The 24,509-nt window shown below is 33.7% G+C and overlaps 2 protein-coding genes across 2 annotated transcripts; one reads left to right on the top strand and one right to left on the bottom strand.

Annotated features, from left to right (window-relative positions):
• Nucleotides 1-76: 76 nt before the first annotated feature.
• Nucleotides 77-3,581, top strand: LOC108226580 (ATP-dependent Clp protease ATP-binding subunit ClpA homolog CD4A, chloroplastic). Its single transcript, XM_017401557.2, has 5 exons — nucleotides 77-1,153; nucleotides 1,418-1,603; nucleotides 1,680-1,895; nucleotides 1,978-2,195; nucleotides 2,289-3,581. Exons 1-5 carry the CDS (start codon nucleotides 1,070-1,072, stop codon nucleotides 3,457-3,459), a joined length of 1,875 nt encoding a protein of 624 aa, XP_017257046.1. The 5' UTR covers nucleotides 77-1,069; the 3' UTR covers nucleotides 3,460-3,581.
• Nucleotides 3,582-4,584: 1,003 nt separating this feature from the next.
• Nucleotides 4,585-15,126, bottom strand: LOC108228070 (sulfite oxidase). The gene is made up of 12 exons (XM_017403545.2): nucleotides 14,794-15,126; nucleotides 14,246-14,361; nucleotides 14,108-14,170; nucleotides 13,975-14,011; nucleotides 13,775-13,856; nucleotides 11,834-11,952; nucleotides 11,614-11,709; nucleotides 10,785-10,895; nucleotides 10,594-10,695; nucleotides 8,759-8,806; nucleotides 5,530-5,748; nucleotides 4,585-4,889 (listed from the first exon to the last, which is right to left on the bottom strand). The coding sequence occupies exons 1-12, from the start codon at nucleotides 14,866-14,868 to the stop codon at nucleotides 4,773-4,775; spliced, it is 1,185 nt and encodes a 394-aa protein (XP_017259034.1). The 5' UTR covers nucleotides 14,869-15,126; the 3' UTR covers nucleotides 4,585-4,772.
• Between the last annotated feature and the right edge of the window lie 9,383 nt (nucleotides 15,127-24,509).

Raw genomic sequence — 24,509 nt, 5'->3', positions numbered from 1 at the left:
GTACCATCCAATTCTTTACATTTCAAAACTTACCCAAAATAGTCAATGGGTCCCATCATTTTTTCACTTTTCTTTCCTTTTCACACTACTTTTACTCCACTATCTTCTTTTTATACATTAAAAATCAATGGGTCTCACCACTTCACCCACTTTTCTTTCTCTTTTCCACTACTTTATACATATTTCTTAACCTCCATGCCCAACCCAAACGATAAGAAATGAGAGGGACGAAGGGAGTATAAAATTGGCAGCATAGTATTCCTGCTAAAAGCACTTAATGATAGACCCATAGAAAATCCTTAGCAAGATTGTTTGTGCGCCTTTCAGGTGTAATGTACGCGGCACTTTAGAATTATTTAAAATTATAATTTTATATGGTTATAATTATAGATAAATCTCATAATTTTATATAGTTATAATTACAGATAAATCTCATGGGAGCCCATAGCAATATAGCAATATAGCAATCTCATTTACAGAGATCATTCATCTACTTGTATTATCCTGACATCAACTTTCCTAGCATAAGCTTTCCATGGACCGGAAGGAAAAAAAAAAGCCATGGTGGACTAAGTAATAATCGATAAAATAATATCTTTATTAAAATAATATTTTTTTCTAATCTCAGTGTAATACAAATAGTGTATTTTTACTTTCGGTAATACAAATAGTGTATTTTTACTTTCGATAAAAAAAAAAAAAAAATTCGTTCGTCCCGCGGTTTAACTGAACTTTGGAAAATGTTGTATAAGATTATGCACTCTAGTTTAATGTAGGGAATCTTGCAAGTTATAACGAGAGAAGCAGAAAGGCATGGGGCAAATTCTTCACTGAATGTAGTAGAGTTTGATCAAGTATTGTTAACTTCATGAACCTAACAACTTGTGGACTGACTCCTGGGAAGTCACTTATTGGAAATCAAAACATAATTATGCAAGTACATATAATGGCCCTGGTGCAATGCATTTGATTCATTTCGATATTCACAATTAATTACAAAAACTGTCTATAAATTAGATTCCAATTTTGAAGTGATCTCAACTTTGCATTTCAAGTGAACATACAGGCAATGGAGAAGCTGGATCAGCAAGACATTTCGAAGCTTGAAGCACTTATCAAGTATGGCACAGACATAACCCAATTGGCGAAACAGGTTCATCCTGCAACTCTTTTTAAGATTATTGTACCTCTGTTTGTGTCTGTGCTGGCTGAGTGGCTGTGAAATTGATCAAAATGCTAAAAATTGATGTGTAGCTCAAAATAACACATTCTGAAAGTATAATACTGAATTTGCTGTATATGGTGATATAGGGGAGTTTGCTGATGTGTGGTATTTGGGGCTAAAGTGTATATTTTCTTGGAGAGTTCCGTGCAGTGATCAAGTTATTTGCTAACTGTTTTCAACTTGTACATACAGAATAAGTTGGATCCGGTTATAGGCAGAGGGGAAGAGATTGAAAGAGTTACACAAATATTATGCAAGCGCAGAAAAAATAATGTGTGTCTTACTGGGGATCCCGGTGTTGGTAAAACTGTCATTGTTGAAGGTCTAGCGTCAAGAATAATTACTGGGAGCATCCCGTTAAAGCTTCAAGATGCGAAGGTATTCTTAGGTGAATCCGCAAGTCTTTGCTCTGTGATAAAGGTGGAAAATACACATTTGATATTTTATATATCAGGTATTCTCAGTAGACATGGCACGGTTGATAGCTGGTGCCTCAAACCGAGGTGAATTTGAGGAGAGGTTAACCAAAGTTGTTGATGAAGTGAAATTAAGTGAGGGAAAAATTGTTTTGTTTGTTGATGAGCTGCATACAGTGGTTGGAGCGGGCTCTTCGGGGCCTCTTGATGCTTCTAACATTTTAAAACCAGCTCTAGCTAGAGGTGAATTAAAGGTATGTGTTGCATTTGAATTAAATTTTTCTTTTTAAGTTCTGAGTTTAGATGAAAATGATTGTACTTTTGGTATTGGTGCAGTGCATTGGCGCGACAACAATGGAAGAATACAGGAAGTACATTGAGAAAGACGGGGCGTTGAAAAGGCGTTTTCAGGTTGTTGATGTGCCTGAACCATCTGTTAAGGACACAATCCTGATACTCAAAGGACTGGTAAAGAAATATGAAGATTTTCATAATGTTAACTACACTGAGAAAGCCATTCGCTTTGCGGCCTCTTCAGCAAAATTATATATCAGGTTGTAAATAATATTTTGCATATGGTCTATCTATATGAATTCTTAACTTGTACAGTTCTACATGAATCTGACATAAATTGCTTGGTCATGCAGCGATCGCTTCCTGCCTGATAAAGCGATTGACTTGATCGATGAAGCTGGTGCAAGGGTGAATCTGCAGCAAAAGCAAGCAAAATATGAGAAGCCTACGGTTGTGACTAGAAGGGATACAAAGTTTGGTTCGGGGATTAATCTGCAGAAAAGGGAAGCAGAGAGTAATGGCGATATGCTTGTAACTGAAAAAGATATAGCCCTTGTTCTCTCATCGTGGACTGGAATCCCGGTGGGAAAGATATCAGAAGAAGAAGCATTCAAGCTTTTAAACATGGAAAAAACTCTACAAACCAAAATGATTGGCCAGAAGGAAGCGGTTGTGTGTGTTAGCAGAGCTATACGCAGGGCCAAAGTTGGGATTAGGGACCCAAATCGTCCTATTGCTAGTTTTTTGTTCACCGGACCTACTGGTGTAGGCAAAACCGAGCTTGCAAAATTAGTAGCTCAAGAGTATTTTGGGACCAAAGATGCCATTGTAAGAGTCGACATGAGTGAGTACATGGAAAAACACGAGGCATCTAAGCTTTTCGGATCCCCTCCAGGGTATGTAGGCCATGATGAAGGCGGGCATTTGACAGAAGCTGTAAGGAGAAGGCCTCACAGTTTGGTTCTTTTTGATGAGATTGAGAAAGCTCACAGGGATGTTTTCAACACACTGCTCCAGATATTAGATGACGGCAGGCTAACAGATGGTAAAGGCCGCGTGGTGGACTTTAAGAACACAATAATCATACTCACTTCCAATATTGGAGGTCATTTAACTGGTAACTTTGAGCAGGTGAAACAGCAGGTTTCTGAATTGCTGAAAGCAAATTTCAGGCCTGAGTTCTTGAATAGGCTCGACGATGTTATTGTTTTCAAGCATCTGAAGAAGAAACACCTGAGAAGGATTGTTGAAGTAATGCTGAAAGAGTTTATACAGAGGGTGAAGGAGAAAAAGGAGATAGTGATAACAATAACGGATCAAGTTCGTGAAAAGGTTGTAGAAGAGGGTTACTCTCCGAGCTACGGAGCAAGGCCATTGAGAAGGGCCATTACAAGATTACTGGAAGATAATTTGTGTGATAAAATTCTGTCTGGTGATTTGAAAGAGGGTGATTCTGTTACAGTTGATATCAATTTGGAAGGAGAAGTGGCCTTTAAGGACGGGGCTATATTTTGGGAGTGCTGAAGAGTTTCTAGTTACTTTTCTTATTTGAAGTCATCTTGGCTCTTTTGCTGAAGATATTCATGCATGATTAATTGATTATAATATATATTATCGAATATGTGTACGGATTATGAATTATGTACCTCCAGTAATATCAGTTATGTAATGTGTTGAATTAATCTCTTGTCTTTTTTAATATGTTCGACAAAAACTAGCTTAAAAATCGAAGAACGACGCAGGGGCACCAGCTTAGAACTATAGAGATTGACACTTATAGACTAGGAAGACTCACTTATACTTGTGCAGCACTAACGAACTACGACAGGCTTGTTACCGACAAATTTAACGACATTGGCAAGAAGCTTGAAGAGATTCGTAATGCCCTGACCGGTGAAATGACCCCGGAAGGAATTTCCAAGCTTAAAAATCTCTTTGTTCTCGAGGGGTTTTTAGTTGTACAACCTTCAAACTACTCATGTAGCCTTAATGACTTGTCTAAACTATCAAAACCAAGAAAACTAAGCATCTTCACCGGATTGAAAGGATTTCCTCGTGAGGGTGATCTTACAGCATTTACACGACTCAGAGTACTTACGAAGCTAAAGATAGCTTCGTACTAATACCTTAATAGCCTTTCACACAAAGGATAAACAAGGAGACTGTTTAATTCCGTAAGAAGAAATGATAGGTTCCATCGAAAGAACACCGAATCGTAACTAAAAGTTCACCAGTTTAAATCTTCAGAATCAACCATACCCCTCGTCCAAAATAAACCAATACTAGGAGCATCGTCTCTAAAGAAGTCCATTCTACATGATCAACTACTTTAAGTAACTGTTAAAAAAATTAATTTATATATTTATAAAACTAAAAAAGTATGTAATAACAAGTTATCTATACTTTCTCATTAATATTCTTAATTGTATTTAACATACAATACTTGATACTGTATATAAATTATAAAATTGATCAATTTGACTAAGAAAAGAATGCACTACATTTCAGGCTTGATAACCCAAAACTTCATACAGCAGTATTCCATAAATTGACAAAAAACAGATGAAGATGCAGAGTATGGACGTAAACATGAAATGACAAGAAGGCAATTAGGCAGTCGGTCAGTAGCAGACTGATGAAGAGTACAGATACAATCTTAGGCTATCGCCAATAAAGACATATATCCAAACCGTAGTCCACAAATGTAAGTAGATCCCACAACATTTTACTTGTACAATGGAACCTTCTAACTACCTTAAACATTATTTAAACATCAAGGGGCACAACAGGTCGGCCAACAAGTACAAATTCCTCTGCTTATTCAAAAAAAAAAAAGGCTACATATTTGAGTGCCCAACCTGAACATGCACTCGATGCCATGAAGTGTTTAATATTCCCCTCAGGTTCCAAACATCTTCCACATTTTCTGGTTGCACATTTGCAGCTGAATCCACCTGGAAGTAATTTGATACATACAAAAACAACGGAAAACTAAGATATCATCAAGAAGTAGAAACTCATGATTCTGTGGTGGAACTGCAAAGTGCTCAGTGCTCACACTCAATTTTGGGCCAAAAGGTCAGGATTGTTGTCAAGGAACTGAGGTTCAATCTATTGCCAAAACTATTGACGAAAAAGACTATTGTACATTCTTGAAATAGGATGTTTGATAAAAATTGGGGATAAAGGTAGGATTCTTGGCCTACTTTTTGTATGCATTTAATTTTACTTGTGCTGCAGGACAACAAAAAATCATGTAAAAATTTTGAGGCACCCGTGAATACCCCTAAACTACACAAATGATATTGACCAATACTGCAAACTTGCACATAACTTGAAAAAATACCAAAAACTTGCACTCCTTCACATTTAATGACGTACTACAAATTCTAAAAAAAGTTCAAAACTATACTTTTATATGTTGATGTTTTCAAATATTGCTGACTAGAGGAAATGAAATGTAGTTTGTTGTGGTTATATTTTCAAAATGAATTATCCTAAAGTATCCAATTTTGGGGTTACAAAACAAATAAATTTGACTAACAAAATTCTATAACACTTCCTTTTAAGGGATATAGTGAATGAAAAACATACTGCTTTGGCAACTATCTCCGCACTCCAGGGAATTTCAGCTTCCGTCTCAAAGAAAACCCATGCCCATTTGTCGCTTTTAGAATCATCATCAGCAATGTATTCTGAACCAGATTTTTGGAATCTAGATGCTTCCACCCAAGTTTTGCCACCATCAACAGATACATCTACTCTCTCAATCCCACGCCCGCCTCCGGATACCGCATAACCCTTGATAGTTATCTGCGCAACAGGTCAAAGAAGCCAGCAGGTCAGGAAAATACTATGTTGCATTACATGATCACTCTAAAAGGTAAAAGAAAGAGATCATACTATCAGGCAAAGAGTACACTAGAAAAGCACGAACTACAAGTATAATCTGCTACATAAGAACGCCTCTACATAACATACACGTAAACATAATACCAGGCATAATTTTAAAAAATGAAAAGCTGGCTGAACTGCAATAGGGTTCCCAGGCCTAAGCACACTAGACAACAAAAAATAATAATCAATTATATATATATATATAACAGAATAATAGATATTAAGAAAATTTAGAAGCAAATAACATTCGCGACAGATTACTTTAAGTATTTTGTACTCGATAATATACTACATGCTCTCAAAATATATAATACACACACACACACACACACAACATAATAATAGAAAAAATATGCATAATGTATAAAAAAATAGATAAAAAAACTTATTCATATATGTACGTAAATTTTACTTTGTAATAAAAAACAAAACATTGTCTACACATATATATATATACACACATATTGTACAACTAATAAATTATAGTTTCTAAACAAAAAGATACAATGTTTGTAATATATATATAGGGATAAGATCAAATAAAAACTTTTCTAACTTGCAAACTTTTTTTTTGAATTTTTTTTTATTCTCGCAAAGTGTTAATCAAATAAAAAATAAATCGTGTATTCAACACATTTGTAACCGGGGTTCAAAATCGGGTGTAAAACACTAATTATCATTTAGTTGTATATATTTATAGAGATGCTTAAACTATATCTCTGGGGTTTGGGTAGGGTCTATAAACAGTGGCGGTGGCACATGAGGACACTTGGGGACACGTGCCCCTGCAATTTTTAAAAAAACAATTATTTTTTGGTGGGTCCCACATGTATTATTAACAGGTGCACCCAGCTGAACTATTTATTATTTTTATGTGTTGATCTCCTCAAATACCCTTATCCCCAAATACTTCTCTCGCCTCTCGATTCCACCTTCCACGGCTTCACTGTACAGGAATTAGGAATAGGACCACAACTCCATTTAATTCATCCACTTTCCAAGTCTCAAAATCATCACCTTCTCATATTTAGGTAATCTTATTATCTCAACTTAAATCAAACTTTTATTATTTGTACAATTTATTTGGTTATAGTTTAGGGTTTTTTATAATTGAAATTGGGATTATGGTTTGGAGATTCTACTTGCCTTATTTTACTCGATTCGAAGATTGTAAATGATTAAATAAAACTTGCAACTTGATTCTGTTTATCTATAAATGCTCATTCACTCTTTGTTTGATTCTATCATAATCTATATTTTTATATATTATTGATTTGGATTTGGATCAGGGATGGAAAGGTATTATAAAAGAAGTATTGATTCAGCTGCATCCCAAACAGAGAAACATTGTCAAACAATTTTAATTCTCATGTACCTCCTAATTTCAAGATTTGATATCATAATTTTATTATTGTTAAAAACAAATTTCTTCTATTCTTTTCACAAAAATTGAAAGGTAAAATGAGAGCTTCTCGTAAGGTTCATTCGTTCGTTACGGTTTAAAAAAAATTGATGTGCCCCCACCACCTGTAAGTTATGGCTTCGCCGCTGTCTAGAAACTAAGTTTTTAATGTAAGAAATAAGTTTATGTACTTCTCCAACACAATCTTAACCATGTTCAACAAAATATGTTAAAAAAATGTTGAACTCAAAGTATATATGTGTTGAACGCTTGGTTTATTTATATGTTTTCTATTCGAATAGTGATGAATTTTCAATTATTTTCAACATGGATACCTTATATAACTAATAATTGACACATACGAAAAACAAAAATTAAAAAAAGTTTGCAAGTTTGTAAGTTTGTACTGGAACTTTATACATATATACATTACTTTAAACGCTACCCCGTTACTTTTATATTTGTCATGCATATAAATTCAACAAAAACAAATTATTCTAAGTTCTAGTTTTTAAAGGAATAATAACACATAACGTGTGTGCGTGTGTATGTAATTGCTCAAATACAAACCACTAAAATAAAAACCAATGCAATTTAGAAGAATGGGAAACGTTTTGGGCCCGGGGATGGACGCCGAGGTAAGCCTAGATGGGGCACGGATAGGGCCTAGCTGGACCATAGTGGGGCCATGTATGGTATCTTGGGAGTCTGTCCGGAGCCTTAGTGACGCTCTAGGTGGCCCAAGGAGGATTGAATGGGGGCAGGAATGGGCCTTAGGCAGGTGATGTCATATAGACGGTGAGTGGTGTCACATCGAGGTAGGCCTATATGGGCCTTGGTCGAGCCTAGTAGGGTCGGGGTGAGGTCAAGTTTGGGTTCTTGGGTTGTCTGGAGTCTTTCCAAGACTTGCCCAGGGCCTTGGTGACACTCTAGTGAGGGCGGGGGTGGACCCTCAGGGGGTGATGTCATATAAGGGGTGGGTGGGTGATGTCATATATGGATAATTTCTTTTGTTTGTGTTTGTGTTTCTATATTAGTGGTTTATATTTAAGCAATTGCCTATAAATAAATATGTGTGTGTGTGTGAATAAACTTAATAGTAGAAAAGAGTCGATCAGAGCTCATTTATCTGTTCTACAAGCACGGAGAAGATTGAGCACTGAAAAAGGATTGTTAAGTGTCCTCGAGAACCTCATTTTAGTTATGCTATTTTTAACTAATAAGTGGAAAAGAATTGCTTTTCAGGGCTTGCGCAACAACTACAATACCAGCTACTGGTATATTCAAATTCAAAAGGGTATATAATTTATATTAAGCAAGTGAAGAATGTTGTGACAGATTACCTATGCAGGTAATGGCCAAAGGAAATTCCGATGTCAATACAATACTTGCCGAGGTTTACGAGCAAATTAGTAGGCTACTTTAGCCACAAAAATATAACTTAACTTACAGTCAAGAACAATTTAAAATGTCTGTGCGCGAACAAAGATAGGAAAGACAAGTATGCATAAAAGTGTTGCTGACCTTGCCATTTTTCACCACATTGACATCCTCCAGAGAGCATATTACGCACTGTCATGGGAAAAGAATTGAGAAAAAAATTTAACTCATAAATTAAAACACTAAACAATGTATCTAGAGCTATTACTATGACACGAGTAACAAACAGAGGTCATAACCTAAGCCTCGTTTCTTCGGAACCAGTCTAACACATAAGTTTAGTCGATATATACGGCCATTATTCTTCAACTTCCTTGATTTCTCATTCAACCCCGTGTAGGCGTGAACCCAAATTTATTATTTCAACAAGTACCGAAATTCGAAATTGGGACATGGCATGGGGCCTATGGGGCACTCACCAATTTATTTTTGGGAAAACCATGCCAAAGATTCAAAATATTGTCGATTCTTACACTTTGACACGTGGATCCGGGGTCAAACCCCAGTCACATAGATTCTACCTACACATCTGAGCAAAGTCTCAACTACCACAAGTGATTCCAACCTTAATACAATAAATTATTATTTTTTTAACTTTAAACTTGACGTAAAAATATAAGATGCATAAATATACAAACATCATTCTTACACACACACACACACACACAGAGTAAAGTTCTATGAAAACCGCTTTTTCTTCAAGACCTTAGAGACGATGCATGTTCTGCGAGCAAAACATTACAAAATTAATTTTATTTTTTGCTAAGCCATTATTTTACAAATGATGTTATATGTATAGTAATATTTCTTTAAAATCTAAAAAATATATATGTTTAGCAAGCTCGATGTTTTGCGAAACCTATGTTTCGCAATTTCCTGCTTGCAAAACATATCTGATTTTTCAAGATATTTTATAATAATGATTTTCATAGAATATGATTTGTAAAATTATAAGTTTTGCAATGTTTTAATTGCAAAACATAGAACGCTCTCCATAGAACTTGACTATATATATACTGGCACTCTCGAGAGTACCTTCTTATATAGAGTCCGGTAGCATTACCGTTATGTAAATATACATAGTGCGTGTATATTTATCATATTCTTTATGAAATATAATTACAAATCTTAATTAGTAAATAAAACACAAAATTATAGAACTTTTTTCTTCCAAGAATCATTAAAAATTATGCAATTTCCAACATGATTCTAAAACAGAATCATAATAATCCGGAATAATTATATTGTGGAACCAGTTTGAAATCAATTTTTTTGTTCTAATTTTAGGTGTTAAATTATTTATAAAATATATATATGATATATTGTACATTAGAATCACATTTTATGTGCATTTGATAATAAAATCTATAACAAAATTAATGATTTGTGATGGGATGCTATTCATTTCTGATGGGATGCTCATGCTACGAACCCAGTATAAGAGGGCTCTCTCTAGAACATTAGTTTAGATATACGGAGGGAGGGAGATTGGCCTAGATATAGGAGGGAGAGGGAGAGGGAGGGGAAGGGGAAGGGGGGGGGGGGGGGGAGAGAGAGAGAGAGAGAGATTCTATGGTGTACTCTTGAAGTACTAATTAGAGACCTATATGCCCAACATGTTTTGTTTATGTATATATATATATATATATATTGATCGATACAAATGTGGTTGATGTACTTGGATATTTGCAAAGCATGCTATAAACAAAAAGGCAGCAAAAGATTATGTGTGTTATGACTTGTGAGTGATAGATAGTAGCAATATTTATGTTCAGCCATGGTGGAAACCCTCTGATATTGCATGTTCAAATAAGAGATCCTACACTAGTTCTGTCATGTACAATTTCTTTCCGCTACATGTAACATCACGATTTTAGTTATGCTTTAATTATTTAGTAATGAAAAGAATTATATAGTACCTGAACAGGAAAATCCATTTGAGGTCTCCTTGTGGACCAATTAATGTTATCCCAATTAACTCTAGGTGGAAACATTTTGTAATCCTTCTGCATAAAGAAGCCCTGTCGAGTAGCAACGGAAACTACACTGAAGATGTGAAGACACATGAATGTGAATGATATGTGAACAGCTTGTAAAACAGTTTACCAACCTGGCACTCCTCGGAAATTATGTTTATAGACTCAAGCCACTTAACTGAACGGGCACCTATAACTCCTGGGACAACGACACGAAGTGGGTAGCCATGATCCCTGTTAAGAGTCTTTGATGTGACAACAAACAAATCAGGGAAGGAGCTAACAATCAGTTTCCATGCGGATAACAATAACAATAACAGTAACAATAACAACAACAACAACAACAATAATAATAATTATTATAATAATAATAATAATAGTTTATTTTTATTATAAAAAGAAATTAATTATTTTAACCTTTTATGAGAATTTCTGAACCATTATAGAAAGAAAATAACTAAAGAATATAACAATCTAATGACAATATCTTATCCCACAACTTTGCAACATTTCACAAAGTCCATAAATCAACAACACTTTAAGTAAAATATTTAATATTCTCATATTTTTACAGTCCTAAAAAAGTTGATTCCAAGAATATTGATGATAAATACGAGTTGGTATTCATATCAAAATATATTGGCACATTTAAATGCAAGGATGTAGCTTACTGTGTACCATATGCACTTGTGCATGCTTTAAAACCAAGCAAACCGTTGATATTATTATGAATTTAATTGCCAAAAGATTCAAGACCTCATTATCTTGTATACATAACTAGCTGCAACATGATTATTAACACAACTGACCAAAGAATTTCCTATCATTCAACGCTCTAAATATAAATAGAACAAGATACAAGTTGCTCTCTAGCTATAAAAGGAATAGGATAGAAGTTAGGCTATAAAATTGATGGAAATTATACAATCAAATATGAAATAAAAGAAAAATAAGAATATATACCTCCCCGTTCATCTCATATGCAAGCAAGACATCAGCTTCTGGGTTTGTCGCCTGGATTAATGGAATAGACGCCTTATAAGGGCCCCCATTTTCCTCCTTCAATAAAAGCATTATGGAAAGTATTCAACCAACAAGTAACAAACTTGCAAGGATAGGGATGGAACACAAATTGAAATAGAAAAATTAAGCTTTTATGAGCAAGACCAAGGAAAAGTAATACCTTGCACTTGTCAATGCTTACAAATTCAACATGTTTTCCTCCTGATGGTGTGGAGCTGGTATACTTCGGTATTCCAATCAGTTCCAGGACATCTGCCAGTTTAGCTCCACCCCAAACAGCTACAAGGAATAAAAAACGATTTTAAATTACTAAAACAACATATTAGAACAGGATATGAATTCATCACGCCACAGCTATCTTGGGGTCGTTTTTGTCACAAGCTAGAATTCAAAATTGAAGTCTTCGAAAAATGGAAGCATAAAGGATGAAGTGTAAAAAAAATCTTCCAACATCTCTCAATAATCTATAGGCATGTAACTGTTAATTGTTTCCTACAAGTGATAGTGCAGACTTCATAAGCAACCTCTCATACTATTTCTTTTCATTAAAAAATTACTTAAGATACAATATTTCAGAGCACTTAGGAAAATCTACCACCTGCATCAGGGCTAGAACTAACGTACTAATTAAGTAATAATATGCTGGTAGATTGTTTGTGTCCTAACATGGTTCCAGAGAATACATTTTTTACCAGGGAAAAATCCCGCCCCCCCCCCCCCCCCCCCCCCCACCCCCCACCCCCCCTCCCCACCTCCCCAAAAAAAAAAAAAATCTGCAAAGTGCTAACCGTGGCATCTGTAGGGATCCAGTTACAAATCCAGGCAAGTCTTAAGATAGATCTCACTTAAAAAGGACAACAAAATATACAGTCTTCTCTTGTGAGATTCAGTCTAATGATTTATATGCACTTTCACGGTTCCACCTACCTTATACCAGCTGAGCCAACCCCCTGGGGCGGTCCCGTAACATTTGCTTACTTCATATGAGAGACATGTAGTTTAAAATGCAATTGCTTCTTTATGTTTGTAGTAGTAACAGAGGCACACGGCCATAAAAAAACATTAAATCTTGATTGTGGAAGTCATGGACTCATGGCTAATATAAATATGCCAATACTTTGACCACAAAAAAGGTAGCTAAATCATACTCTTATCCTCCGTTTCACATATATTAATTATAAAATGATATCCCTGTTCCACTAGCTAGATACTCGAGAGACTTGTTTATACATGCCAATTCTTGTGGCCGGTAGTATGTTGGCACTGAGTTGTAATATAGATTAGCCCAATCATACTCCTACCCTCTGTTCCACAAATATTTTTAGTAATATAATACACATACCAATGTTCTATCAGATATATAAGTGTTTAGTTCATTGTTCACCCATGGTGGTTAAAAGCAGTAGCATATTACTACAATTGCATTGTAACCTTCCTTTGCTGCCTTCTATTGTGGATTTAAAAGATCTTAACAAAGTGGGACTTTCTCTATTTTCCCCCAGTTTGTTTTACTCTGTGTCTCTTACTTCTCCAAGTAAAGTAATTCTCATGCTTGCTTTAATTCATCATCTCCTAATTACTTGACAATTTCTCATTTCTACTCCAGAACCTTTTTAACAGAGGTGCAATTACTACCTTTATTGGATTCGGACGATGGTAAAAAACAATCACACAATATGATCATGCTAGTTAATAAAAATCACAGTGAATGCCATCTGGCCGTTATATCTAAATTGTAATATAATAATGTGTGAGATCAATTATGTATAGGAAACAGGACAAAAGGGAGCAGAAAGGTTTATTGAAGAGCAGGGGACCCCCTTTGGACATATTGTATGTTTCTTGGTTCGTGTTTTCTTAAAATTTATATCTATTTATTTCAAGAGCCATTGCCGATATTGACAAAAAATTTAACAAATAAACCGTAAAGTAGGTATGTCTTAATTTTACTGGAAACTACTTTAAGACTTAACTTCAATCAAAAGGTTCCCCGCCTATATTTTATTTGATAGTTTTGAGCTATTTACAAATCATTGACCTAATGTTTCTCTATTAAGTGTCAATAGTCTTGATAGCTATGACAAGTAATAAGGATTCTAACCATTTCCTATAGCAGCAACATCCCATCCAACTCCTTTGACTGTCCTGGTTTTGCTCATGGCAGTCCTTCTGTTACCAGCACACTAGACATTGATACAGAAGTTCACAAAATGGTAACAAATACATAACACAACATGTCTTGTAGAAAAAATTCCAAAACTCTGGAGGAGAGAAATGTAAAATGTTCATAGAGAGACTGACCTGCAATGTCGCAGCAACGTTATATTTTGGAAGCCTCCTGTAATTTGGAAAGAAAAACCAATAAGTGTTCTCCTTGAGCTACTGAATACCAAAGAATCAAGGAAGAAAAAGCAATTAAATTTGCAGCACGCACCATATATCTTTCATAAAGAGCTCTTTGGAGTTTCCGATTAAACCAGACACAGAAACACTATATCTATCAAGTAAAAGTGGAACTGTCAGACGATCGTTCATGACATATATAGAATTGAAACATAGCTGAAATAAGAACCTTTCTATGTCGTCAACAATCGGTATTGGTCCATGGTTTCTTTTGTAGAAGTATTCCACAGGAGTCACATAAGAAGTAATTAAGGCTGATCGTGGCGGCTCAGCATTGAAAGGCTCCTGCAGCAGAGGCAGAAAGATAATATCAGACCAAGAATCAATACTTGAAAATCTTACAGCATTTTCTTGTAGCATTTAAACAAACATATTAAAATATGTTGGAAACAATCTTACACCATTAACTAATTAAATTGAATGGATAAGTTTTACGAACTATGATCGAATATGAGCATGAAGTATAGTTATATCAAGATTTGTATAAAATAAATTAAAAACATGTGAAGAGAATTGAGAATATAAAACTAGAGGGCTTCAATTAACAAATTAGAGAGAGAGAGAGGGAGAGGGAGAGAGAGGGGGGGGAGAGGGAGAGAGGAAGAGAGAGAGAGAGAGAGAGAGAGAGAGAGAGAGAGAGAGGGAGCGAGAGAGATATAGAGATAGAGAGATAGAGAGGGAGAGGGGGGGGGGGGAGAGAGAGAGAGAGAGAGAGACCTTGGCGTTGATTTGGAGAGAAGGATGGCGGGGAGGTTCTCGGGAATAATCAGAAGGACCTCTTATTCCGGGCATATTTGTATGTGCGTGGCCGTGTTACTCCTACTCGTGTATATACGCACCAGTAGTCCAGTACTATCACTCTTTTCCCTGGCGAATGTGATAACTGATAATCTTTCTCGCTGTGTCAGCTCCTCTCATATAAAGAGTGGCCGTCCCCCTCTCTTTGTTTTTTTCTCAACTTGGTTTTCTTGAAGTGAAATTACAGTATAAAATTATTCGCCAGCTCGGCTTACATCAACTAAAAGCTAAGGCGCACAAACCCATAAATCCCAAAGGATTCACACAGTTGTATAGGAGTATATAATTATACGTGTGTAAAAATTAGATTTACAAAAACACTGACGGGTGTATTCGATTGGGATTTTAATGAATTGTTTTTAGTTCATGGATTTTAATGGATTGTATGTGATTTTGATTTTGTGCAGATTCTTATGGATTGTATGTGATTTTGATTTTGTGCGGATTCTTGATAAAATATCACAGAGTTTATAGAATTTAAGCACAATATTTCAAAATCTCATTGATTTTGATGGGATTTCAAAAAACTTAAAATACACTCAAAAATGCCATAAAATCCATCATTTTATGAAATACAAAAAAAATCTTCAGCATTTGAATACCATAAGATTTTAATGTATTTTAAACAATCCCATTGAATACCATCAGATTCTAAAACATAATTTAAAATCTCAATTGAATATCACCAGATTTTGTAGCATAATTTAAAATCCCAATTGAATTTTAATGGATTTCAAACAATCTCAATCGAATACCCTCGGATTTCATGAATGACAAAAAATGTTTTAAAATCTCAATCCAATACACCCCTCTAAGCCAATTTCAATTAGTAGACAATATTTTACATCAAACTCGAAACTAATAAATTGCATAATTGAAAAAATATTTTGAAGAAAAAGTGGATGAAAACATATTTTGAAGAAAAAGTGGATTGTCACCTTATTCCACTAACTCATAAAAGGTTTTATAACGACAGCATCAGAGTGATTTTGTAATTTGGGATGTTAGAGCAAGTCCAACAGTGTCCTAGTTGAAGCCCTAAATATAATATAAAAAATTATGTCCTAGTAGTTTAGGACATATTCAACCAACTTCAACTCCAACAATGTGCCTTATTTTCTCTATTTGTTTAATATTTTATTATTGAAAGTTCACTTTCTTCATTAAAACATAATAGAAAGTAGAGAGAGAAAGAGGGTGTAGATAGATATTTATTATAAAATATGAGATAGGGCAAGGAGAGAGTGTGCCTCAAAAATAAGGCTTGATGGAGTTGTCCTAGTGATATAAGGCATCACTGGGACATTGTTGGAGCAGTTTTTTTTATCAAATGCCCTAAATTTTAACTTAGGACAACAATTTGAGGCACTCTTGGACTTGCTCTTAGTTTATGGAACTTCGGTGGGAATGAGAAATATTTATTTCTATGGGCGGGTTCATAAACCAGGTGAAGAAGCAGTGGTTTAGAGTGTCCATCGAAGAAATAAACTATGCTACAAGTTTCGGCCCATTCACAGGACAGGAGATGCGTCTGGGCATCTTGCTTTACAAAATATCTTATTTAAATATATATCTGTTATGAAATATAAAGGTGGATGACTTTTGGCTCTTGGATTGACCTCATGACTTTTGGCTCTTGGATTGACCTATCAATAATGTATGTGACTTTTGACTTTTCACTTGTCTTGTAACTTATCTACCAAGGACCTATAAAAGCCACTTGTTGAGCTTGCAATGTGATGAGATGAATAATACAATCATGTCTACTTCTTTTCTCTTGTCTAGCTCTCTCAACTTTCTTTCTACATATATTTTTACATAACACGTTATCAGCACGATATGCTTTTTCATTCTGTTATATGTTGTACGGCTCCCTCTTCTATTTTGTTTGTAAGACTACTCTCCTGCTTTGTTCACAAATTCTTGTACTTGATATTTTAAGAGGATCGATGAAGATTGTTCTTGCTACGAGAAGTTTGTTGTTCTTCCGAATTAGTGGTCTTTCAAAGACGACATTCTTGAAGTAAGGAATCTTGAACTCAAATGAATTGATCATCAAATCATAAGATTTTAAGGTAAGCCTCCCATCACCATTCTTTTCATTTTATGGTACTATACTAAATTTATATGTTTGAGTGATGCTAGTTTTGATATTCTCCTAAAATTATACTAAATTAGTTGTACATTAAAATTGAGAAGTTTTGGATATTTTTGGAATAGTCCCTTAATTTTCTATAACTTAAACTAGTTAGTATTCTTGATATGATACATGTAAGTTGTGAATTCATCCAAGTATACATAAATTGAATCATTTTAGATGTTTACATGTTTTTAAGTTTGCTTTTGGAATAGCTTTTGAAATAATCGATTTTGGATGTGGATGTTTATAGTTTTTGGAGTTAGTATAGATTGATATGGATATGCTTTAGTCTCTTATGGATTTAAACACATTATTTGGATATTTTTGGATTTGAGTAAATTATTTTGACTCTTTTGGATTTGAACAATTCTTTGGATTTCAATAAACTATTTTGGACCCTTTTGGAATTGGATAAAATATTTTGGATCTCTGTTCTCGGCTCTCTTGGAATCTGAATATGTGTGAGATACTTGTTTTTTTTACTAATGAAAACCATGTTGCTATTTTTTCTGCCATATTATATTTTCAGTGATCATTATATATAATTTTGATGATTACCTTCGGTGGATTACTATAGATTTATATATTATGTCACTCTCAAAATATGTGTAGAATTCATGTGATGATTCTCACTTGCGTTCTCTTTCTCGTACACTACATTATTTTTAATTTGACAAATAGGATATATGAAAAATTTATATTTGTGTACATGTGATCAATTTATTATGAATCCATAAAAAAGAAATCATAATTTATTAATGTCTCTCTAATCTATAAATTGTACATGATTAATATATAGTAAGTCGTCTTAATCTTTAAAAGGTCATGAGTCATATGTGCTCCACTTTATCCTAAAATTGATTTTTCTCAAGTCATTATCTATTTCATATGAGTTTAAATTGATAGTAAGCTTTATTAATGACTTGGCTAATTTTTCTATGAGGGAGATAAAAATTCTATATCATTCTTATCTATGTACATTATGTATGACCTTACCTCTAGTCTTTGTCTATGTATCTCGGATTAATATATGATACACGGATCCTTACTTGTCCATATTTAATCTTTCTTCTTAGAGGACATCCCAAATTTTGAGATAGTCAAAACTTTATATATTATGGTTTGGAAGAGATGGCTTATGGGCACACATTATGTCTTGCTCACATATTAAATATATTACATATTCATGCTTCAAATAAGTGATATTATGTGATCTCTATGTGATATTCTTGATGTTGATAGAATGTTAATATCACTCCATGTCTTTAAATTTAAAATTGATTTAAAACTTAACATTTGTAAAAGTGATTTTTTTTTATCTCACTTGAGCTACATGATGTTGGTATTATCGACAACACCTATTTGATGTTGTTTTTAATAGATTGATTGTATATAATTACACCCAGAAGTTGCACGTAATAACAACTAGAAGTTGTCTCTATATAATAAAATTCTTTTATCATCACACATTGACGTTGTGTTTAATTTTAGTGAAATTTCTAATGGATATTGATCATATTTTTCATAAATATAATATTGAGCGAGGTCTATAAAATCAATGTTGTGTGTTTAAACACTTGATTACATTCCAGAAGAGTGATATAGTAGAATAATATTCAAATCATGAGTTTATCCTAGATGATATAATATCCATGAAGGATGGTTCTATATAAAGAATAGTATAATATTTGGATATAATAGATTTTGATTAAATAAATATTATATTATGTCCCGCAGATACAATATTATGCAATTGATGAAATATTTGGGGTGTTAAATGCATGAGTTGATATTGTGACTAAATGTGGTTTACTAAATTTAAATTATTGATGAAATGATTATGAATTGCAACAAAAGATATCGTACCATTATGTGACAGTATTAGAAAATCAAAGGATATCAACCATGATAGTAGCAATGGTCATGACATTACAAATTCTCTAAGTCATATTCTTATTATGTGTATAAGGAATATTTCTCTTGATTGATATAAAGATGACTAGTATCAATATTTCATATCTAAAATGAGTCATCCAAAGGGGAGGATTATATAGGATGCCTCATTATAGTTTTTCTAAATATAAGATTCGGGAAGAGAAAGTATAAAGCTCCGGAAGAGCATGCATAAGGCTCTCGAAGAGCATGTATATTTTTATCTACTCTCAGAAGTACATTTTACTCCAGAAGAGCATGTAAAGTATTGATGCAATTATTCTCTCCCAAGAAAATTGAAGAATAAAATTTATATAATTTATCGCATTGAGATATTAAGGCCTTTAAATAGTGAGTCTAATTCATGACACTAAAAGTATTTTGGATAAAGATTCTCCACTAATTTATAATAAGCATAATTGAAATTGATTTTGAAGTAAACCAGAAGTTTACTTATAAGTTTACAGTTTGGCCTGACTAGCTAAGCCACCTTAATTTGTTAAAGATGCGAATAGTAATTTTATATGCACTTTTGTTGAAGAACCTGTAGATTCTTCTTCTCAGTTGTACATATATTATTTGCTTATAAAGGAAAATTGATCACCAGCAAAGATATAATTGTGATTTATCATCTTTGAGAATAAATTAATGAAGTTATGGCATGAGATGAAAATATCATATTGTTGAACAGTGAGATATTTTGTGAAATATATGGTTGTATACAAAAGTATTATCAACTCGCAGCCTGACGTATGCGAGATTCATTATTTAAAATATATGTTTATAATGCTGGTGCATCTCATAATGAGTATTATCTCAAATTAGTGATTATTTTGTATCACATATTTATCGATTCGCATCATCATATAAACAAAATTTTCATAATCTCTCCCCATTTAAATAAATTTTTTGGTCATCACAGATTTTCCACCACATTAGTAAGATCGATTCCTCAATTGGATATATATTACATATGAGTGCATTTGGAATCATCAATATGTATTTGTTGTGACTTGATATAATGAGTTTGTTTTCCCAAAATCAGGGGGAGAAAATAAATAGCCGGTGAAAGTAGAAATATGAGAATGAGTTATCATTGCCTCATCTTGATCCTCAAAACAAAGAATATGAACCAGAAGTTCATAAGATAATTCATTTTGATGACCAGAAAATATATGTCATGGCCACCGGCTACATATGCTCCTATGATTTAAATGTCGCAGAAGGACAACCTCAAGATACTACTATGTCTAAAGAACGCCTGAAGCGTGATAGGCAAGTTGGTTCCATATCTTATACAAAAAAAAAAAGTTGAAAAGGAGCAATAATTGATGATGGCTAGATTGAGAAATCAATAATTTTTGAATGATCTCCGGAAGAGATTATAGACATGGCATTGAAGGATCTCCAGAAGAGATTATAGACATGACAAATTAGAGAAAATAAAAGTAATGAAAACTATTGAGATTTCGATATATTATGCCTTGTCCAGAATGAAGTGGAACCATAAATCGAATCGACGTCGATGATATTTATAGAACTTGAGATTATTGATAACAATGAGGATCATGAAGCAGAATTTGTTAGAAAATATTGATAACATCGCCAAAGAATAAATGATATAATTGAGGCAATTACAAAGAAAAATTATTTGGACCAGTAGTCCTCTCACACCAGAAGTTGTGAAAGTGGTGCGCCCTATGAATCATTATCTCTAAAAAAAGTAGAGAGAAATTTTTGAAACTGCAGTTCACACACCCAAAGGTGTTAAGTCAGTGGGATATGTATGATTATTTGTGCGAAAATAAAATGAAATTATAGATATGTAAAGCTCAAATAATTGTATGATAACCTTGTGTTGGTTATGAAGAGTAATAGGATTTGTGGTGGCAATGATTATTTGATTGCGAAATAATCCCGCAATATGTGAATGTTCAATTTAAGTTTTATACGACCCACTTGACAATAATCATCCTAGAAGGATCTTAACTGCCAGAAGCAGTATAATAAACTCTCGAGAACTATACCCTCTCAAATGGAAAAAGGATTCTGGACAAATACGTGTTATCATTGTATATCTATAGGTGACAACTCATAAAGTCTCTGGCCAGAGCAGATGGAAACTAGAATGTGTTTCTAGTTAACATTGAATTGAGTTGCACCTGATGTTATATTATGTGATAAAGTGTTTTTTGGTGTATATATTGAAAGAAGAATTACTCTTAGATGAATGATATGTTGTCATATGGGAATCCCAGAAGGATTATAAATACACGATGGTACACTGACTTTTCTGAACGCTTGAAAGAAATTCTCAGTCCTGAGGTACCGTATCTAAGTAAACTATGACATGTTTTATCATACATGGTTTGACATAATTATTTAAAGTAAGTCTCCGCTTTCGGTTAGTGTTCATTGTTAAGGGATCGCTCGCTTTAAGAGCGTGTTAATCCTGAACTTACAAAGTGATTTTATTCGATCTCCACTAACATATTCTATAAAGTTTTAAGCTAATTTTGCAGGCGTAAAGAAATAGGGGATCAAAAGTTGAATAAATTATAGTGGATATTTTCTTTTGCTATGAATTTAATTGTTGCAGGCAGCATCACATGCAAGGAATGATGATTAAAGGAATCCAACAGATTTCTTAACAAAGGCACTTCCTACCACTCATTTCGAGAAATTAGTACACGGGATGAGCATACTTCGACATATTTACTGATTTTTATAGTTATATCGTGACGAGGGGGAGACATAAACGATATGTTTTTATTTTGTACAACTCATGTACTCTTTTTCCTTCACTAGGGTTTTTCCCACTGGGTTTTTCCTAGTAAGGTTTTAACGAGGCATGACGTTGATACAAGTCATCCAAGGGGGAGTGTTATGAAATATAAAGGTGGATGACTTTTGGCTCTTGGATTGACCTCATGACTTTTGGCTCTTGGATTGACCTATCAATAATGTATGTGACTTTTGACTTTTCACTTGTCTTGTAACTTATCTACCAAGGACCTATAAAAGCCACTTGTTGAGCTTGCAATGTGATGAGATGAATAATACAATCATGTCTACTTCTTTTCTCTTGTCTAGCTCTCTCAACTTTCTTTCTACATATATTTTTACATAACAATATCAACTATATTATGTTATAAAAAACGAGACTATGTTTAATATATTAATGATTTTCTATAAAAACACATTAAATCTACCATTTTGTTGTGAATTTAGGAGGATAGCTCTTCCATAATATAACAGTAATTCATTTTAATATATATATTGACTATTAGGCTATTAGCAAAAGAATTCATGGCTCCTAATATTATCATTCTCACCATAATCTAATCAACTTAGATTAATTAAGGGGAAATACATTTTTTTCGCCACCCAACTTATTGTTTGTTTACAAATTTGTCTCCGAACTATAATTTTTTTTCTTTTTTGTCACTAATGTTAGATTCAGATTTTTTTAGTCACTAACCTTAGGTTCGGATTTGATTATTAACATAATGTTATTTTTTTAGTATTATTAAAATATATTGGTAGTCTGCAGTATATTACGAAGATCTGATATGTGCTTATATCTTTGTATATACTACTTTATATGTCCCCTAGATAGTTCACTACTACTTTATATGTCCCCTAGATAGTTCACCTTGGAGGACCAGAGTTTGACATGTATTTTAAGAATTCTATAAGATTTAGTTTCATAAATTATTTTTATTTTTTTGCCAAATAAAAGTTATGATTGTCTATTGTCTATATCATATATAGTTTCATAAAAATCAAGGTTAGATGTCATCTACAATTATTATACTATTGTACAAAAATAAAGACGAATACTATAAACAAAAGTAGACAATATATATACAATTATTCCCGATTTTACCGCTCATTTATGTTATTATTGCTCCCTCCGCTCTCCTATTTTTTTTATAGTTCTTTCCACTGCTTGACACGTATTTTAAGGTTCCCATTTCTTATAAAACAAATTTTCATAATTTAATTTTGAGATTTTCATTTTTGTGTATATAAATTCAAATGTATAATTTTTATTCGGGAAAAAAATTAAAAAAATTTTATGAAACTAAATCTTTCAGAAGCCTTAAAATATGTGTCAAATTCTCGTCCTATAAGGTAAACTACTTAGGGCACATATGGAGTACTACATATAAAAATATAGACACGCATCATATCACCATAATATTGCGGACCACCATTATGTTTCAATAATGCTAAAAAGAATAATATAATGTTAATAATCAAGTCCGAACCTAACGTTAGTGCCAAAAGAAAATCCGAACCTAACACTAGTGACACAAAGGAAAAAATTTGCAGTTCGGTGGCAAATTTCTAAACGAACAATAAGTTGGATGACGAAAAAATCTATTTTTCCATTAATTAAATGTGTTTATACTTTATCGTGACCGGTTATCGGTTTGGACGGACAGACCAAGATTATCATTGTTAAATATCTTGCAATCATATGATGGGATGATATTGTTAGGTGTATGATAATTATTTACAAAATCATTAAATTATATGGTATTCTTATATTTTAGTATAGAGCACGAATTTTACATATTAATTTGTACTCGATGGTGATAGGTGAGTAACAAAATTAGTTTTTTTTTAGCTAATTAACAAATTAAATTTCTACCGCATACATAAAGTTGATATCCAAAATAGGGTGCTGGTTTCTGGTAGTCGAGTGTCGGGCCAGCTTAACAGCGGCCCAGATTATATGTCTAACATTTTTTAATCGCTAGACGAGATTTGTCTAGCGCTTCTTAACCGCTAGATGTAATAGAATTACCCCGTCTAGCGGTTAAAAAGCGCCAGATATATTAAAATTTTGTTATAATCTGGGCCGCTGGATATTCATCCCACAGCCCATAAACTATATGTTGGTTAACAGTGGCAATCGACTGTGAGGGAGGTGACCCTCCAAAATCTTGTATACTTCCTCCGTCCCTTTTTACATGTCCATTTTGACTTTTGACCGGTCAAATTGATTATATTTTGACTGGACTTTACGTATATCAGATAATTGAGAAAAATAATAAAAATTATATCATTAGAAAGTATATTGAGTCTATTTTAATATGCAATTTTCAGATTTTAAAAACATTGGGTAGATAACTCGTAATGTTTAGTCAAAAATTGGTCAACTTGACTTCTCGAAAAGCAAAATGGACATGTAAAAAGGGAAGGAAGGAGTAAATAAGACGGCGATTCTTTAAATTTCGTGCAGCAGGAGCACACAACACATAAACCAAACCAAACCAAACATACTCAGTATATCCCGCTTAGAGCAGGGTCTGAGGAGGGTAAGATGTACGCAGCCTTGCCCCTACCCTTAAAGTAGAGAGGCTGTTTCCGTGAAGACCCCCGGCTTAGTGCACAACAAATAAAACAGTGTGTGCTATAATAAGAATATAATACCTGAGCCCATGGCTTTCTTCACATGCGACTTACCCAAACAGTTTTGATTGGCACGAATGCATCTGGGAATGATATCTCAACTCAGTTTTAGAATGAGCAACATCAGTTTGTACTGAAA

The sequence above is a fragment of the Daucus carota genome, chromosome 6 (genome assembly GCF_001625215.2).
Source record: "Daucus carota subsp. sativus chromosome 6, DH1 v3.0, whole genome shotgun sequence".
In the NCBI taxonomy this organism is placed as follows: Eukaryota; Viridiplantae; Streptophyta; class Magnoliopsida; order Apiales; family Apiaceae; genus Daucus; species Daucus carota.
Note: the sequence above shows the minus strand (reverse complement) of the source record. Positions and strands in the feature narration are given on the sequence as shown.

What these genes read in the sequence shown, in the direction of transcription:
- LOC108228070 (XM_017403545.2), bottom strand. Translation starts at nt 14,868, where the DNA reads ATGCCCGGAATAAGAGGTCCTTCTGATTATTCCCGAGAACCTCCCCGC. An exon ending in ACGTTGCTGCGACATTGCAG is followed by an intron (nt 13,857 to 13,974) that starts GTCAGTCTCTCT and finishes ATCAATGTCTAG; the next exon opens with TGTGCTGGTAACAGAAGGAC. An exon ending in ATGTGGTGAAAAATGGCAAG is followed by an intron (nt 5,749 to 8,758) that starts GTCAGCAACACT and finishes CCTGTTGCGCAG; the next exon opens with ATAACTATCAAGGGTTATGC.
- LOC108226580 (XM_017401557.2), top strand. Translation starts at nt 1,070, where the DNA reads ATGGAGAAGCTGGATCAGCAAGACATTTCGAAGCTTGAAGCACTTATC. An exon ending in TAACCCAATTGGCGAAACAG is followed by an intron (nt 1,154 to 1,417) that starts GTTCATCCTGCA and finishes TTGTACATACAG; the next exon opens with AATAAGTTGGATCCGGTTAT. An exon ending in TCAGCAAAATTATATATCAG is followed by an intron (nt 2,196 to 2,288) that starts GTTGTAAATAAT and finishes TTGGTCATGCAG; the next exon opens with CGATCGCTTCCTGCCTGATA.